Below are 18,450 nucleotides of genomic sequence, written 5' to 3' on the forward strand. Positions count from 1 at the left end.
TTACGACGGAACATCCAAGAATATATATTAGACGTGATTTGTACTTTGTCTCTTTTGACAAAGATAAATCAAAGACAATACTTCGATGAAGAAAGATGAAAATTGTGAGAAGAGAAATTGTAACGTAATTTTATTGAATTCGCATTTTAACTCAATGATCGATTTCATTTAACTTACGGTATCAAAGTATACATGGTTACTTGGTGGATGGACCCAATGCTTATAAGGAACTTTAGAAAATTTAAGGACAATAAAAGAAAATCAATAAAAAAATTTAATATTGTTCATTTTATAGAGGAGATATTGAATGATGATACATGTCCGACAGAATTCACTAAATAGGTTAGTCTGAAAGCAAAAGAAACCCTTAAATAGTAGCCAACAAAAGAACGTTAATTGCAAGTAGATTAAAATATAAGTCGATCTATATTTAGAATATGTGCTTCATTCTTTGTCTTACATCATATAGACATCAACTTGGTGGAATATAGTAAACCAAGATACTTCACTGCAATGATAAGAAAATCTAGTCTCATACTATAGGCTTATAAAATACAAATGGAGATTCCCAAAAGGCTCTCTTAATAAGTTAAGTTCAATCAAACAAAACATATGGCTAGGTTAGAAATTCCTTGCAAATATATGGTGTCATAAGAACAACTGTAACTATTATTTACCTCATAAAAATTGAATTTTATGATTATATCGCCCTCCTCCTCTTTCTTACCCCCATATAACAAGTTAATAAGTTTATACCAGAATCAACATGCCCAAAGAACTTCAACTTCTTATTAATAAAATTCTTAAATTCATAAGTAATCACTGATCCAATAAGTTTGTTATAACTGAAAATATCAATAAGTTAATTATTTAACCAGAATGAATGGATTTCTCATGTCTCCTCATGGATCCAACTATTTGGTTTGATTACTCCTCAGTCAATCAATTAAAGGATAGAATACCAAAAATATTAAACATAACTCAGTAATCAAATTTGACCAAGTTACCTTTGTAAGTGGTGCACTTTTGATGTGTATATATTGGCCCTATAAAATTTATCATCACTAAATGATTTATTTTGTAAGACCTCCACGCCTATATCATCCGTGTGTTTTCTTGTTGCATTTTCATGATCACAAACACCTCAGTAACCTAATAGAACACTACCATATTTAGTATGGTTCACAGTGGAGTTCTAGGAGGGTAAAATATACGCACACCTTATACCTATTTCTTCAGGTAGAGAGGTTGTTTCGAAAAACCGTCGGCTCAAACAAAACAAAAACACATCATTTAAGAAAACATAACCAACAACAAGAAAGTAAGAAAGTAGAGACTCTAAAGCCAAATTTGCAAAGCAAAAATACCAAAATTAGTAGTATTATATGCATATGTTATTAACTATTGAAATCTTTAGAGAGTTGGAGATTTTTCTTATGTTTTCCTTTCTGAAAAGTCTCAATGCTATGTCTTTTTCTCATCTACATTTTTACACACTCCCAAATTATCAGAACCTATGAGCGGTTCAAAAGTAACATATATATATGTTTTAAGTTAGACATGAAATTATTCTATAAGTAAAGAATCTCACTCAACACTATGTTACCATATCCAACAAATGTCTTGTACCCATTGAGATAGCAGAATGATTGCTAAAACTTTAAAGACTTCAAATCTCATTTGTTTTGCCTGTTTTTCTTCATATTATTGGTCTTTCCACTATGCTTAGTTGACTCTATAAACCACCATTCACTCCACTGCACTGTGTAGATGCCTCTTATCCATGAAGGCACATATGCAAAAGTTGTCACACCAACAATAAGTTCACATAATTTTTTTTAGAAGTCAGAAAGGCTCGCCCATGTTCAATAAATTTACTATAGAAGATAAAGAAAAGGCATCTAAAAAATTAATCTTCCAACTCAAAAAGTTTTAGTAACTAATTTTTTTATACTTGCATATACCAAATTAATCATCCATGAAACACCCAAATAAGAGCACAATTTAGCCTACCTCTTATGATGAGAGGGGCATCAGTTTGACCTCAAAACATCTAATGCACCAAATTAATTATACATGAAACACCCAAATAAGAGCACAATTTAGCCTACCTCTTATGATGATAGGGGCATCACAATTTGACCTTAAAACATCTAATTCAGTCTAATTAATTTCTTGCAAATATTTTGTTTCAACTACATTTTCACATAATATTGTATCTAAAAGTAAATTATTTAATCAAAGATTCATTGTGTATTATTACTGAAGACATAAAAATATTTTTGTATCCATTCATCTGTAGGCATGAAGAAATGTTTCAAACTTCAAAGCTTATATGATACACCATTTATATTTAATAAGAAGAATAATTATAAATCATAAAAACAATTAATAGAAAGCTTTCGGATTAAAAAAAGTGAAGTATACTAAGTTGGTAGAGCCTGTTGAAACACTCGTTGCTTACTTAAATAAGGACAAATAAGTAGTTGGTAAATCTGAAATATTTTTCTAAAATAATTTCATGTATTACTTTTACTGTTATTTTGAGCTATAAAAATATACTAATGACTTTATGTTATTAGTTCTTAATAGTTTTGTTATCCCTAAATGTGGCCTATTTTCCGTATACTTTAAGCTCTAAATAATTTTCGATAGAAACTTGATTATCATATTTTAACATAGTATCTAACTTATAACGATTCTATAAATAGTTGTCAACTTGTTATAGCATGCTAACTAAAAGAATGTATGGCAGAGAGGCAAAAAAAATCATTGAAAGGGAGAACATTGACCATCATGTATGATCCATTAAAGGATGTTTGATGTCTATGAATAGCCCATGCTTAGAATGTATTAACTAATATGTGGCCAATAGAACCACACGAATATTGTCTCTTCTTAATTAATTATTTATACACTCTTTAAATGGTCATACATTTATCACACGAATAGATTACATAAAAAAAGTACTATACATGACAAAATCTTTTCCTTACACATTCTTTGTAGTAGAAAAAAGACTTTCAAAAATTCAAAAATCGTGTCTTATGATCTGTTGCTCATCATGATTTTCATAAATCTGGTCACCTCTAATTCAAATCCAATTATTTCTTATTTTCAGTTAAATCTTTATAATTATAATAAATAGTTTGATGTTGATTAGTATCATAGTGTTGAGAACATGCTCCATATGTTGCAACTTCTCTCTCTCATCTTCTATTTCGGACTGTTCTGCTTGATAAATCATTATTAAAAGCTCCTCATTGAATTTCAAGTATTCTAAATCATACCACTCTTGCTTTTCTTGACCTACCTGAAAATCAATTACTTCACCTATTGTCACGTCCCGCTCTCAGTAAGATTTTGCATCCTGATAGGGGCGGAAAAGTCTATAGTTCTGAAGAAGTTTGTAGAAAACTCTAGAAGCCCCTAGATATTTCTAGAAGGCTTTGGGGAGTTCTAGACGGAAGACTAGATATTTTCTAGGAAAACTTCGGAAAATCCTAGAAAGTGTAAAATTCTCTAGAAAGGGAACCAAAGTATAAATACTTTAGGGACTTGTCAATAATTATAAATTACACTTTAGCCCGTTAAAAAGTAGAATAAATAGGTGGGTTCTCATTTGTAAATTATCCAAGCTTGAAACAAGTTGTCCAACAATTTGTAAAGCTTTCTTCCAAGTAATATAAGTCTTCTTCCAGACTTCTCAAGTCTTTCTTTACATTCTCTTGGCGATCTTAGTTTTAAAGGCTTACTTGAGCTTACAAGATCGTGAAAGATTCAAAAGTAAGTTGTCAAGTGCCGCACGGAGCTTAACAAATACTCTAAGTCTGTGACAACGTGGTATCAGAGCAAAGATTTTTACTAAGGGAATGGCTAACGGAGGAGACGTAAATGCCGCTAGCACCACCAACGTCAGGTTGGAGGGTGGATGGAAAAACCGCAAGGGAAAGAAGCACCAAAAGAGTAGTGAGGAAATGTTGCTCGATCCCACACCAAGCAAGGCGCTAACATCTCATCCACCTTCAACCACCGAAGCAAGTGAAGATGACCGTGGCGAGGATCCTATTGACATCATACCTGGAGAGGAGTGGATTGTGAGGGTTAAAACAATGAGGAAGTCATGTAGATATTAGGTTGGCACTTGAACGTGACCAATGACAAGTTCAAGAGTCTCGAGGACTTCACCCTTGAGGAGACTGAGCACATCCGCAAGGAGTTGGAGGGAAGCCAGTTTGCCGTGTTCGAGATAAAGAAGGCTATCACTTCCTTGGACTGTCGGTTTATGAGGCGTTGAGAACGATCGAGACCATGAAGGCCGAGATAAAAGCACTCAAGAAAGGTGCGGAAGTTTGAGGATTGCGTCATTCGACCGAGATAGGGAGGCCAAGGTCGAGGATCCCAAGCCACCTATGTTCAAAGGCGCCCGTGACGTGCAAGAGGTGGATAATTTTCTGCGGCATTTGGAAAAGTACTTCAAGAGAAACAGGTTGAAGAGCAACGAGAGTAAGATCAACATCGTTGTGTTGTATCTTTTGGAGAAGGTCATCTTGTGGTGGAGGCTTAAAGAGTCAGAAATTTGGAAGGGACGTTGCACAATCAACACTTGGGAGCAATTCCAAGAGAAGTTCAAGAAGGCGTTCTTCCCTAGCAACGTCATCTATGAGGCGAAGCGCAAGTTCAGGGAACTGAAGCATACGGGCATCATACACGCATATCTTCAGGATTTCACCACCCTCACTCTTCAGATTCTCAACCTCGCAGATGAAGATATGTTGTTCAACTTCATGGATGGGCTGCAAAGTTGGGCCAGTTGGAACGCCGACAGGTTAGTATTATTGATGAAGCCATCACGCAGGGCGAAGCTTTGACAGAATTCAGGCAGGAAAAGCCCGATAGAGCCAAAGGAGAGGAGATGAGAGGTATTCATGACAATGGTGGGGGAGATTGTGGCAATGGCGAGGAGCATCAGCCACATTCTAAGAAGCATGATACATAAAAATCTGATGGCAAGAAGTTTAGACGTCATGGTGACACAGAGAGAATGACAGAGGTTGCAAAAAGAGGTGGTTGCTACATATGCGATGGGCCGGACCCACCCAACCCCTACCTCCCCCCCCCCCCACACGCCTCCCAAAATGAATTTAAAGATCGTCTTGTTAAAAATCAATTTCAATTTTTTTTACCCCTATCCCCCCCCCTCCCCTAAAAATCTCACCCCTAAAAAAATTAAGTTTGTTTTTTTAAAAAAAAAAATCAATTTCAAAAATTATTTCTACTGTAGTAAAAATAAAAGATATTTCTCAAAAAACATTTTTCACTTATAAATCCAACAAATCTTTTTCAAAAAATATTTTCTACTTACCAACCAATCATGAGAAAATAAATTAACTACTTGTTTTCCAGAAAAACATTTTCCATGCAAAACATTTTCGTTCATAACATACCCGTAATTTTGTACTTTTTTGCTTTAGTATGTTCACTTATTTTTGATCTTTTGGATATTTAAAGATCACGTCTTAAAATTTTTGATTATTAATAACTTAAAATATTTAAATTTAAAAGATAAAAAAACCTGACTGACTCTTAAAATAATTTGGACAAAAAATTGGCATGCGTTGTTTTAAAATGATGTAAAAAACATTATAAATCACAATTAATAATAACTTGAAACAATTTTTAACAACACAAAATTTCATCGATTCTTGGATAACTTGATCGATCCTTGGATTATGTCTACATAAATTTTAACATACATAATAATAAATATTATTTGAATAATATATAAGAAATATAATCACAATGATTGACTACTTAGAATATTCTTAAAATATAACACTACAATATATAATATTGATAAATTCAATAGTTCATTATCTTTACTTTATTTTCGCTTATATCATTAACAAAATGTTGTACCATAACATTTTTTGAACTTCTAAAATTTGTTAACTTGTCAAAAATATGATGAAGCTGTTTGCGTTAAACGTACCACACTTTTCAAAAGACTAAGAGCCTGTTTGGCTCAGCTTAAAAGCTGGTCAAACTGACTTAAAAGCTGATTTTTGACTTATTTAAGCTGTTTGGCAATACTCAAAACAACTTATTTTAAGTTTTAAAAAAATTATTTTAAGCCAAAAGTTAAAAGTTGGGATAGGGGTGCTTTTTTTTTAGCTTATAAACTGTTTTAAGTTGACCACATTTTTATCTTTTTGTGCTTAATATTTTTGTACAATTTCTAAATTACCCATATAACCCTAACATTTCTTTCTTCCATTTTTCCCTTTTCACGTTTGACATAACAACTTCAGGACTTTTATCCAAATGCATAACTACTTATTTTAAAAATAAGTTTCAGCACTTTTAAAAGTACTTTTTTAAAGCTGCTTTTATTAAACCCATTCAAACGGACCCTAATAAGCCTGAAGTATGAATAATTGAACTTGAATTATTCAAGTATTATCATTATTTAACCCCTTACTAGTATGTCTCACATGGTTACCTTTTTTATCTTTCACACGACTTTACTTCTTCTCCCTTCATTCTAAAAATAAAAGAAAACCACATAAATATCTAAAGAGTAATTTGGAACCACAAATATGTATTCTCTTTTCTCAAGAATCACAAAAAAGAAGTAATTTAGACCAAAATAAATAGAAGTGGAGAATAATCTATTAGGGTATTTGTACACACGTAAAGTGGATTCCAATCCCTTCAAACGTCTAGGAATACAAGTATAGACATCATACACACATACATAGTTGTCACGTTGTTGGAAAGAGAGACGAGAATCTGCACATGTCGAAATAACATCAACTGGAAACAAGAAAACTAGATAGATTTTCAGCTGGTTGACTGGTATGTTCGACGCCTGAGTTGAGATTCTGTACTAGGCTGCTGCAAGAAAATTCTTGTTGGATCATTAGGATCCACATAACTGCAAGACATCACAAATCATCAAAGAGATCACCACAACATATGTCTAAATAAGCAGATTATTGAGAAAAATTGTTAGTTGAAAGGGGGAAATAAAGTGACATACGCGTGTCTCATCATCTCATCCACAGGAGTTTGTGCTGCTTGAAGAGGATCTACTCTAGCTTCTTCCCTAGACTGTTGGTGGTATTGTCTCACTGAGGCAATTAAATTGAAAAATAGAGGGATAAAAGTTCCACAACCACCTTCCTTGAACAAAATCTTGAATGAGTGAGTGGAAAACAAGGCCCTATTTTCATTTACTGGTATAACCTGGTATTGTAGGGCAGGTACAGAATCAGTCGGGGGAGGCATTTGAATAATAAGCAAATTAATGTTTTCAACTTACTGGATCCACATGTCCACATATATTATTACAGAAAAATATTGGTTGGTTGAATTTCTCGCCATGGACATAAAGCTGCAAAATAGAGCCACTTTAAGTCCAAAGAAACACTCTGAGATTATCAATCTTTCAAACAAGGAATACATTATTTTCAAACTAAAACATATGACAACACAAAAGCTTTAGCAGGAAAGAGTTTATCAGTCTTCCAATCAAGGAAAACATTGATGTATACTCATGAAGCCCATCCACCACACATTTTTTTTTTTAGAAAAAGAAGAGATTCCTCAAGACAGCAAGATGTAACAAAATCTAGTCAGTATAGCAGAGCAGTAACAACAGTGATATTACCCACATGAGAAGCAAGACTACGTTGAAAATTCTAATGAAGAGAACCAAAGAGAAAGGACTAAAACTTCCTGATATCAGAAAAATATAATTCACGAACCCACAAGATGCCCCAATGTAAAATTCATTTCTCGTCGTTGACAAAAGATGCTTGTGACGCAACAAAAACCCAACCAACAATCCGCAAATTAATCAGGAAGAGAAGTCATGAACGATAACACAAGTATAGCCATTTAATGATGAAATGCGAGAGAACACCAGCAGCCTATAACCTCAATAGACGAAAATCAATAAGTTGGAATTGAACAACTTATTTGCATCTTGAAGTGAGTTTTTTCATCCAAATAATGAATATGGCTAGATTCTTATATAAGTTGCATGATTCCAGGTTTCAATTTATTTGGAGTTGAGAAGAAGACGGAAATAATGAAAAAATGATCAAAAAGAGCAACAAATGTGCAGGTCTTTGCCTAATAAGAGAAGTGCTAAAAGCTAAGGAAATTTCTAATCACCATCTTAAACCACTAAAAGCAATATGATCCATTGAGCAGCAAAATTTGGCCAACTTCCACTCATAAGTTCGGAATAACCACTGGTGAAGATAAGTGGTTCTGGAACACCATTAACATAAGCTAAATGGCTAAAAGCGATGCTCAATCGAAAATTCAGAAAAATGCAAATTCGAAAAACATTTCGCTATTAGCGAAAATCAAAGGCAAAAGACAGGCACCACATTCCCACTTCCATCAAGTGTTATTAGTTGTTATGGTACAAAAGAAAACAATATTTGTAACTTTAGTCATCTTTAGCAAAATTTTAAGCTTAGGGAGCAAGGATTCATCAACCAAACACCGTGGGACTGAAGATTGGATGCTTTTGTTTAAGCATTTGTCGTAATGGAACTTACTACTTTTCTTTGATTCCTAGTGTTCTAATCAATGTTTGGTTTAATTAACATATTCTCAGGTTTAGGACATGATTTTAGGCATAATTATCATGAAAGTGTCTTGATTTACTTCTTGGACTTCCGTATTGAATAATATGTTGCTATTTATGAATGGGCCTTTTGCCTATTTGAATAATCATGTGCTTTGTAGCTTTCCCTTTTTCCAAAGAGAGTGATCTACCCTACGACATATCCTAGGAAGATAATTCACCTTGGGGAAGGGAGCTAGGTTTGCACATGGATTCGTTGACAAGACTCTGGGTTAATTGAAGGTCAACTAATCCTAGTCCACTATTGAGGTTACAGATAATCTGTCACTCTTGTAGCCGAAAGCTAAAATATGCTTAATGCAACTTGGTTAGATTAGAAATAATCAACTAAGTTGGGCTCACGACTGCTGAGGAGAATAGCTATTGGGTAATCAAGGATATTGTGTTAACTGGGTAATTGATTTTCAAGGGTAATTAAATTGACTTTGGGATTAATCGGTGCATTGGATTAGACTTGAGTTGATTAAAATCCTTGGCTTTGATATCCCTTGGATTCCTTTACTTGTGAGCCATTGACCAACTTTACTTGCTTCCTTAGATTAGATGATATACCTCCAACCAAGGCTACAACAAATAAAAAGAAATCATCTAGTATTATGTCGCTGCTGTGATTTGAACTAGTGACCTCATGTCTCCACCAATTTCATTAACACCCTTGGGTGCTTCTAAAAAATTAGATTCTCTTTCTTCAGTTTTAGTCCACTTCTTTTTGTAAAGTAATTGGCTTAGGCTTAGGCTTAGCTAATTGGTGATAATTCCTCATTTTCTTGATCGGCGGCATTCACCCAGAATCATAATTGGGTAAATAATACACCTGTCTGTCCCTTTGTGTCACTCTTTTCTTTTTAGTTAGTCCCAAAGAGGATGGACTTTTTATATTTAGTAAAAAATTGAGATGTTTATTTAACTCTTAATGAAATGATTTATAATCATACAAATATCTATAACTTATTTTAGATCACAAGTCTCAAAATCTTCCTCCTTTCTTCCTTGAACATTGTACCCCATCACCATTACATTAATTGGGATGGAGAGATCGTTCCCTTAAGAGGTATTTTGTGAACATCAAAATGAATCAAGCTACAACAAATAAACAATTATAAAATTAAAATGTTAAGTATCATTTTATGGAAAATACTGATTTTTTTGCTTTTCACATGCAAATCATTAGTGGAAGAAATAAAGAATAGTGCTTCTAGATAGAACTAAAGCAAATTTTCAACATGATATCTTAGTCATGCGTTATAAAAAACTATTTAATGGTTAACAGTTGACACACATGGCATCTACAGCTATGCAAGTGTCCAGCTTCTTATAAATTCTTGGTGTATTAAGAGATATTAACATCGTTCATGAGCTATTATTGTCACACCATTCATATTCTATTTCATACCTCCTAAACCCCCCTCCCCCAAATTGTTGAGTTCTATGACGCTCGGGCTCTTCAAAAATGCTAGTCTGTCGCATCCTCCAAAAGTGCTGCAATTCTGGAAGACAACACAGGTGCAGGTGCATTTTTTGAGGTCCAAGCAACATAGGTTAATAGCAAATTATCAGTACTGACAATTAACAAAGAAAACAAGATACGTCGTACAAAAGCAGCTTCACCCGAATTCTTGACCACATGTTCATGATAACAACAAAAGAGACACCTGTTCACTACAAACCAAAGCCATTTGCCTATTTGATAAGAACAAAATTCATCTGTCTCAATCTTGTATTTACTATAAAGTAATCTAAAAAAATGATGAAGAAAGAGCAAACAGGGCCAATCAGACTTGTAAAGCATATGGCAGTTACAAAATATGGCAACTAAACACCAATGGCTAATACATACCAGGGGCATGTCAAATGCAATGAAGTTCTCCACAGGCTTAATTGAAACAAAGACCATCCGAATGTTGGACAAATAGACTGTTCCCTTTGCTTTTACTGCTCCTACTCTGCCAGCAAATAGTAAAATTAAGACAAACATGGAGAGTAAATAGAAAAAGAAGAGAGAAGATGATGCAGCAGGTGTTGATGCTGATTCTACAACACCCACCCAATTCTCCAAGGATGTACATAGTGACAAATGGATTTATTGTATTGTTTGTAGTAGAACAACAATACATGAGAAACTCCGCTAGTCACCTACTGAGGGGCCTCAAGCTAAAACTCTGTACTCAAAGAAGATATAAAACCTCAAAAGGCAATTGACACAACCTCCTTGAATAATTCTATTCTATGTCGGCTGCAACCACCAAAAAAAAAAAGAAAGAGACCGACCAAATAAGTCCAGAACAGCAGAATTCCTTTTGGGGAGGGAAAAAGCGCAATAAAGCCCGCTCTGTAATCTCATCTAAGGATACAACTCAGCAAAGTGATCGAGGGGAAGTTGTTTAAAGAGAATAAATCCAGACTTGAGTTTTCTACCAGAAATGAAAGATCCATAAAAAAGAATAAAAGGTCTCAAGCAAAGCCAGTTTTCTACTACAGAGAGTGAGAAAAAGATCAGCTCTCACAAAATCCCTCTGCCTCTTCCTTCCTTCAAGTGAGAAGAGATGTACTCACAATCAATAAAAAAAATAAAAAATGGGTTACCCAGGGATCTTGTCGACCTCAAACTCGACTCCATCTCTGGCCAAGACGAAGAGTTCATTGACGAAAGGCACAGGCATCCCATTCGGAAATAGTTGAGGATTCACCGCCATCTTTGCGTTTCAGATGTCAATTGTACACACAAGAAGAAACACACATACTCTTGACTTTTTTATTTATTTAAAAAGCCCATTTCCACAACCTTCCGGAATACTACAAAATATTCTTTTCAATTCCAACTATGCATTGCAAACTATTTTTTTTAAAAAAAATAAAGTTGGATTGCTATTTGCTACATCTGTTTGGATAATTGTTAAGTTATATTTCTTAATATATCATATTTTATTATATCGTATTATATTATTTTCACAGCTCAATAATTTTTAATGACAAAATCTATAAGAGAAATAGAATGATTAGGTATAGAGCTATTACAAAAATGTAGGGTAAAGTATGTCATAGAATTATTAAATAAAAAAAGAGAAAAAAAATAGAAATATACACAAATCGAATCAACTGATAAATCAAACTGAAAAGTGTTATTTCTTTATTGTTATTGGGTTAATATGGTTTTTTATTGGAGCTATTTTAAAATTTGTTGGGTTATCGATTCGATATAGGTTTTTAATATTGGGTTATTGTCTAAATCGATAACACATTAACAGTAGTAATTTACTACTTTTACTTGTACGTAAATAATATATATAAATCTTAATACCTTAGTAGTTACTATCTTTGTCGTTTAGTCTTCAATTCAGACTCACAATGTCTTTGAGTTCACAATTTCACTTTATAAAAAATCTTAAAATGTAAAATACGAACTCTATTCCTCTTAATGTCTTTCTGTTACGCTATATATTTCTTTTCATGTTCATTATTATTGTGTCTATTTTATGAGCATTTGTAAAGTTACATTATTGTGTTTTCACATCAAATTTATTAGAAAAGTCATATATTTGTTTTATAAGTATTTTAATATTGCTTAAACTAAAACCCGAACCGTTAAAGACCAAAATTGTAACACCCTAACTTCTCAAAACGTCTAATTAACTCGTACATTCGTGGAAAGACAAAGAGGGTGAGTAATAAATTAAGAATGATGTAATGTATCATATTTTTTTTAAGTGTCAAGGGTTGTATCTCAAGTTTTGGAGTAAGATAAGTCGCAAAATAAAAGTTAGTGAAAGTTATCGTAAGTTCTTTATTAAAGATTTCTCAGAAATTAGGGTCAAATATCTCGTATGCTTTCTCCTACCTATAATGATTTATTGGTCCCACCACCCAATAAATCGAAGGTTTATGAGTCTAATTTCCAACGCAACAATACGACTTCAGAATAGAGAAATATTCACATTTTCACGAGGTAGCGCAAGCAGGCAAGTGAACTGGGTCCCCTAAGTCGGCGGAAGCTTATAAGATAACATCTTCTTCATTTTCTTCTTCCAACTCGTAAGAAACTCGAGATAAATCGATCTTTAGAATTGTTGGAGTTATGGATCTTCTGGTCGGCGGACATCCACCTCTGATTGTGGGTCCTCAGTTCTCCTATGCAGAATTTCCTTAATTACTTTCAAGTCCTAACATTGAAACTAATAACAAATCCTATTTTGCCTACAACTCTTTCATATGCAAATACTATTTCTCAAACTAAGGGTCAATCAAGATCGATTGACTCACTTAGAAAAGATATTTCTATGATAGATGGAGTTCCTCAAATCACTTGAACAGAGGAAAAGGTGAATATAATGAATGAAATTGAGGACCTCCAATTTGCAGTGATTGGAAAATTTACTTTTTACTGGACAGATTATCTCTGCAAGAGGATTTTGTAAACCTATTTTCAAATGAAGCTTATCACCTTACATGTAGAGATGAATACTCTTATCTTATGCATACTTTGATATATGATTCTAGGTTTAAAATCAATGAATAAACCTCTATGGCAATGGCTTGGATCTCTTTTCCTAACCTCTTCCCTGCTTTCTTTGTCAAAGACTGTTTATTTTCTTTAGCAATGGCAGTGGGCAAGCCTATTCATTTAGATCAAGCCACACTCAATAAAACTAGACCTAGTTGTGCGCGGGTGAAGGTGTTGTTTGATCTAAAAAGAAAATTTCCGAAGTTTGTACACATGAAGATTGAGAATAAATCTATTGGCAAAGTGAGAATAAATGTGGTGGATATTCAATACGACTATGTGCCTCAATATTTGTTTGAATGTAAAATGCAAGAGCATAATAAGGAAATTGTAGAGTCCTTCTGCAATTTAGGGACAAGGAAGTTGTCACGCCCGGAGCCTACACCTTGGACGTGGCCGGCACCCAACGACCATCGCAAACTTGAGCGAACTCTTGACTTGGCTTACATAACTAAGGGAAAGACTTAACTCAAATATAAAATATTCTCATGAAAAACACTTTAAATAATAGTATTGTCCAAATGACACCTAAGCCTCAAAAAGGATATATGTATATCTGAAATTAAAGAGAGACCCAAACTATCTGTCTGGATATCTATTAGTCTATGAAGCCTCTACTACTACTAAGATGAATGTTAGAATAACCCGTCAACATTCTATAAGGAAGTACTGAAAGAAATTAAGGGTCCTCCAGAAGCAGGGAGGCTCACCACTAACTCTAGATGCTCAAATTGGATCAATGAGGCGTTGGATGCTGATCCTGGTTACCTGTTTCTGACATCAGTACATTAAATGTACGAGCATGCAAGTTGGAATGCTAAACAAAAACTACTAAGCTTGAAAGGAGTAAGAATGAACTTACCTTGGCTCTGCTCAACTCAAGAAGTCATAATTCAATATAAAGCAGGAAAGACACATGTTACACACACACACACACACACACACACACACACACACACACACACACACACACACACACACACACACACACACACACACACACACACACACACACACACACACACACACACACACACACACACACACATACACACACACACACACACACACACACATATATATATATAAAGCTTGTAAAAAAGAGAAACATTTAGTTCATTAAAGGTAATGCAATAGTAAACTTAACTTTACTGATATATGAAAGTAATATAGTTTCTGTGGGAGATTTGTAACTGACAACTATCACTATGAGCCTATGAGATGGTACAACGTCTTACCTCACATTGCGAGAGGAATGCTCTATACCTCGCTGTCGGTATAGAACCTGAACTACTAAGTACATCACTACTCTATGCTAAAAAGCACTAAGGAATCATTTAAAAAGTATGACCCTTTATCTGTCTGTGCTGGCTACATGGTTTATGGAGACTTGAGTTAATATGAACTCTCATCCCCATATCGGTGCTAAATACTACTCCAAAAATACTTAGCTCATATGTTTTAAAACAACTTCTCTGTTTTGAGGTAGTTGCTCAAACTTAGCTTTAAAAGCTCTCTTGAAAATCATAGTTACCATTTTCTAAAACTAGCAAAAGGCTTTCTGGAAGTCTAGCTTCCTCTCTTTATCAAAATGTGAAGGAATTTGTTACTCTTAGGTACTGCTTAGTTCCCTTATAACTTTTGAGAAATGAAGTCGCTCTTTGTTCTACTTGAAACTTAACTCTAGGAAATACTTAGTTCCCTTATAACTTTTGAGATTTAGACTCAACTCTTTACTCTTCACTCAACTTGTAGCCTATCCTTAAAAAAAATTAATACTGTTTTTAAGACTCTTTAAAACCTTAAGAACTCACTTTGACTTACTTCTCAACTTTTAGACCTGACCCTTAACTTCTTCGACTTTGATCTTAACTTTCCTCGAATTGGATTATGGATTCAAGGATCATGATATCATGTTTATGGATGATTTCATGATGTTTAGATGTACTTTAGAATGTTGGAATCAACTAGGATTTATAGGTACATCACGTAGGAACTCATATGAAAAGATGGGGGATAAATGGGAACTCCAGGTAACATTGGCGCTCTAAGAGGCGCGGGGTGCTAGAGCTTGAAGGACAGAAACTATCCTCGGGTGCTCTTGCTAGCGCGGGGTGCCAGAGCCTTATGGATAGAGTATGTCTTGTGGGGCTTTAGTAGGTGCGGCGCCCCAAGGCCTGTCAGACGGGTTTTCTGACTTTTCTTGTTCAATTGTCTACTCTAACCCTTCCAAACTTCATCGATCTTCCCCCAAACGCTTAGGATGACTAATATCCTCAATAACCAATAGTTGAAACTCGTAAAACATCCTGAAAACACGAATCAAAACCAGTAAAGGTATACTACAACTCTACCAACAACATTTCAGTAATTGTTTATCAAGAACAGACTCACCATTTAATCAATACAAAACTTGATGAATTAACACATTGGTGTGTGGGTGAACGAACCAAACACATAAAGATCACCCATACTATGATAGGGATCACCCTCGACGAATTCCACTAGTGAAATCTTAGCGTTCTTGAAGAATTCTTGATATTCCTCTTCTCTTATCTCTCCTCCTCAAGTCTTAAGTGTTCTCAATTTTTCTAAAACTGAATTGGGACTTGGTTTTACCCATAATAAACCCTTAAAACTAATTAGAAAATAGTAGAGTGAAAATACCACTCTACCCTTACTAAAATCCGGATTGGACTTTCCTCAGTCCAACAACCTAACTTCAAAAAGGCATACATCCCTGCAACATCGAAAATGCGCAAAATTGGCGTCGTTGGAAAGATCTTCCAAAGGTATTTTCAACCATATAAAGAACTCACCCTAACTCCTTCTAGAGTTGGGAGTTATGGTTGTTTGAAAATTACCAAAACTCACTTTTTAAAATTAGGAAATTTTCCAGATTTCCCTATATATTTCCAAAATTTATTATTCTTTGTTTATTTGCTTATTCTTGGTTATTTCAAGTTACAAGATGTTTCAATATCTCCCCCTTAGGAACATTCTTCCTTGAATAATAAATCTTTCACTAAGCTAAGGGTAGTAACATCATTTCACCTCTCAACAAAAGCAAATAACAACATGCTTACACATAGTCTTATGAAGTGCTAAGAAAAGAAGTTAGTACCTTAATCTGCATTCTCTCCGTTTTTGAAGAGATGTGTATATCTTCTCTCCAGCTTCCCAAGTTGCTTCGTCAACAAACTGATTCCTCCAAAGGACTTTGACTGATGCAATTACCTTTGTTCTCAACTTGCGAACTTGACGAGTCCAAAATTTGAACTGGAAACTCCTCACTGGATAAACTATCCTTAATCCAAACATTCTCAGTTGGTACAATTAGTGAAGAATCAACCAAGCATTTCTTCAACATAGACACATGGAATATCGGATGAACCGTTTCTATGTCTTGATGCAGATCCAACTCATATGCTACATTGCCAGCCCTCTTGTAGACTCTGTAAGGGACAATATACCGGGGGATAAGTTTCGTCTTCTTACCGAACCTCATACCCCTTCATGGGTGAAGCTTTCAGGTACACCTAATCGTCCTTCTCAAACTCTAACAACCTTCTCCTAACATATGTGTAAGACCTTTGGCGACTATGTGTCGTTCTCAATCCTTCTTCAATCACTTTCACCTTCTTCATAGCTTGGTGAACTATATCGGTCCTATTAATCCTTTTTCACCAACTTCAAACCACCCAATAGGAGATCTACATCTTCTCCCATATAGAGCCTTATATGGAGTTATTTGGATTCTCAACTGGCAATTGTTGTTGTAAGCAAACTCGATGAGAGGTATGTGATCATACCTATTCCCTTTGAAGTAGATCACACAAGCTTTCGATATATCTTCTAAGGTATGAATAGTACGATCTACTTGCCTATCTATCTGAGGATGAAAAGTAGTGCTTAAGTTCACATTTAAATATAAGCCTTTCTAGAAGGATTTCCAAAATTGTGCAGTAAATTCCGCACCTCTATCTGAAATAATGACCGGAACTACATGAAGTCTTGCCACTTCTTGAAGTTAAAACTTAGCATAATCCTCGGCCGAATAGTAGTCTTTACAGGAAAAAAATGGGCTGACTTTGTCGTTTTATCGACAATCACCCAAATAGAATTATGCTACTTGCGAGACCTTGGCAAGCCTGTGATGAAGTCCATATTCATCGTCTCCCACTTCCATTCCGAAAGTTCTATATTTTAAGCCAAACCTCCAGAACTTTGGTGTTCTATTTTCACTGGCAATTCGGGCACTGAGCAACAAACTCAGTAATGCTTTTCTTTATGCCTTTCAACAAATAAACCTCTATCAAATCGCGGTACATCTTTGTTGAACATTGATGGATGGAATATTTGGAGATATGAGCTTCCTCCATGGTCCTTTCTTGGAGTTCATCAACCTTTGGTACACATAATCTACCTTGATACTTCAGCACACCATCTCCCCCTTATTCAAAAGCTAACAGTCTTTGCTTATGAATCTTCGCCATTAAATCCAGCAAAATGAGTTCTTAGTCTTACTTTTCTTTCACTTATGACACTAATGATGACTCAGCTCCATGGATCACCACTATACCTCCTTCTGTGTCATCCATAAGTCTAATTCCCAAACGTGCAAATCTGTGCACATCTTTAGCTAACTCTTTCTTTCCTTCTTAAACATAGCAACCAGATTAGTCTTACTTGGGTAGTAAAGAACAATCTTGTTGTAATCTTTTAGTAATTCTAACCACCTCCTCTGTTTGAGATTGAGTTCTTTCTGAGTGAATACATATTTGAGGCTCTTGTGATTAATCAATATGATGACATGAACACCATACAAGTAGTGGCGTGATACGCTCAAACTTACTTCTCAAATAAGAAGTAAAGCGGTCGTGTCAAGTAAATAACCCAACTAGCGAGGTCGGGATCGTTCCCACGAGTAAAATAGTTTAGACTTAACTACAATCTATTATTACTATTGTTCAGTCAATTACTTCCTTAGAAAGCATAAAATGTTAAAAAAAAGGGGGTTTCTATTCCTAAATAAATGAAAATAACTAGCGAAATAAAAGAAGACAACTAACAACTTCGATTGTTGGAGTTTAATCAATTAATCAAAGTAACTAGGGTTTACATGTTCCCCACAGGTTCATAACTTGATAAGTCTAACTATAACAATTCTTTCCTAGTATCTTGCATGCAAAGTGATAAATTATGTATTTCTAAATCCTTGGTCCGGCATCTAGAAAATTTCACTCTGCACCTTGGTCTGGCTACGTGTGTTGCTATCCTAACCCTT

The 18,450-nt window shown here is 34.7% G+C and overlaps 1 protein-coding gene across 1 annotated transcript; it reads right to left on the reverse strand.

Annotated features, from left to right (window-relative positions):
- Positions 1-6,581: 6,581 nt before the first annotated feature.
- Positions 6,582-11,421, reverse strand: LOC101252472 (PH-like superfamily protein). The gene is given in 5 exon segments (NM_001324405.1): positions 6,582-6,937; positions 7,043-7,248; positions 7,325-7,396; positions 10,503-10,608; positions 11,249-11,421. Coding segments are annotated over 5 exon segments (588 nt in total). The 5' UTR covers positions 11,359-11,421; the 3' UTR covers positions 6,582-6,843.
- Between the last annotated feature and the right edge of the window lie 7,029 nt (positions 11,422-18,450).

The sequence above is a fragment of the Solanum lycopersicum genome, chromosome 2 (genome assembly GCF_036512215.1).
Source record: "Solanum lycopersicum chromosome 2, SLM_r2.1".
Taxonomy (NCBI): Eukaryota; Viridiplantae; Streptophyta; class Magnoliopsida; order Solanales; family Solanaceae; genus Solanum; species Solanum lycopersicum.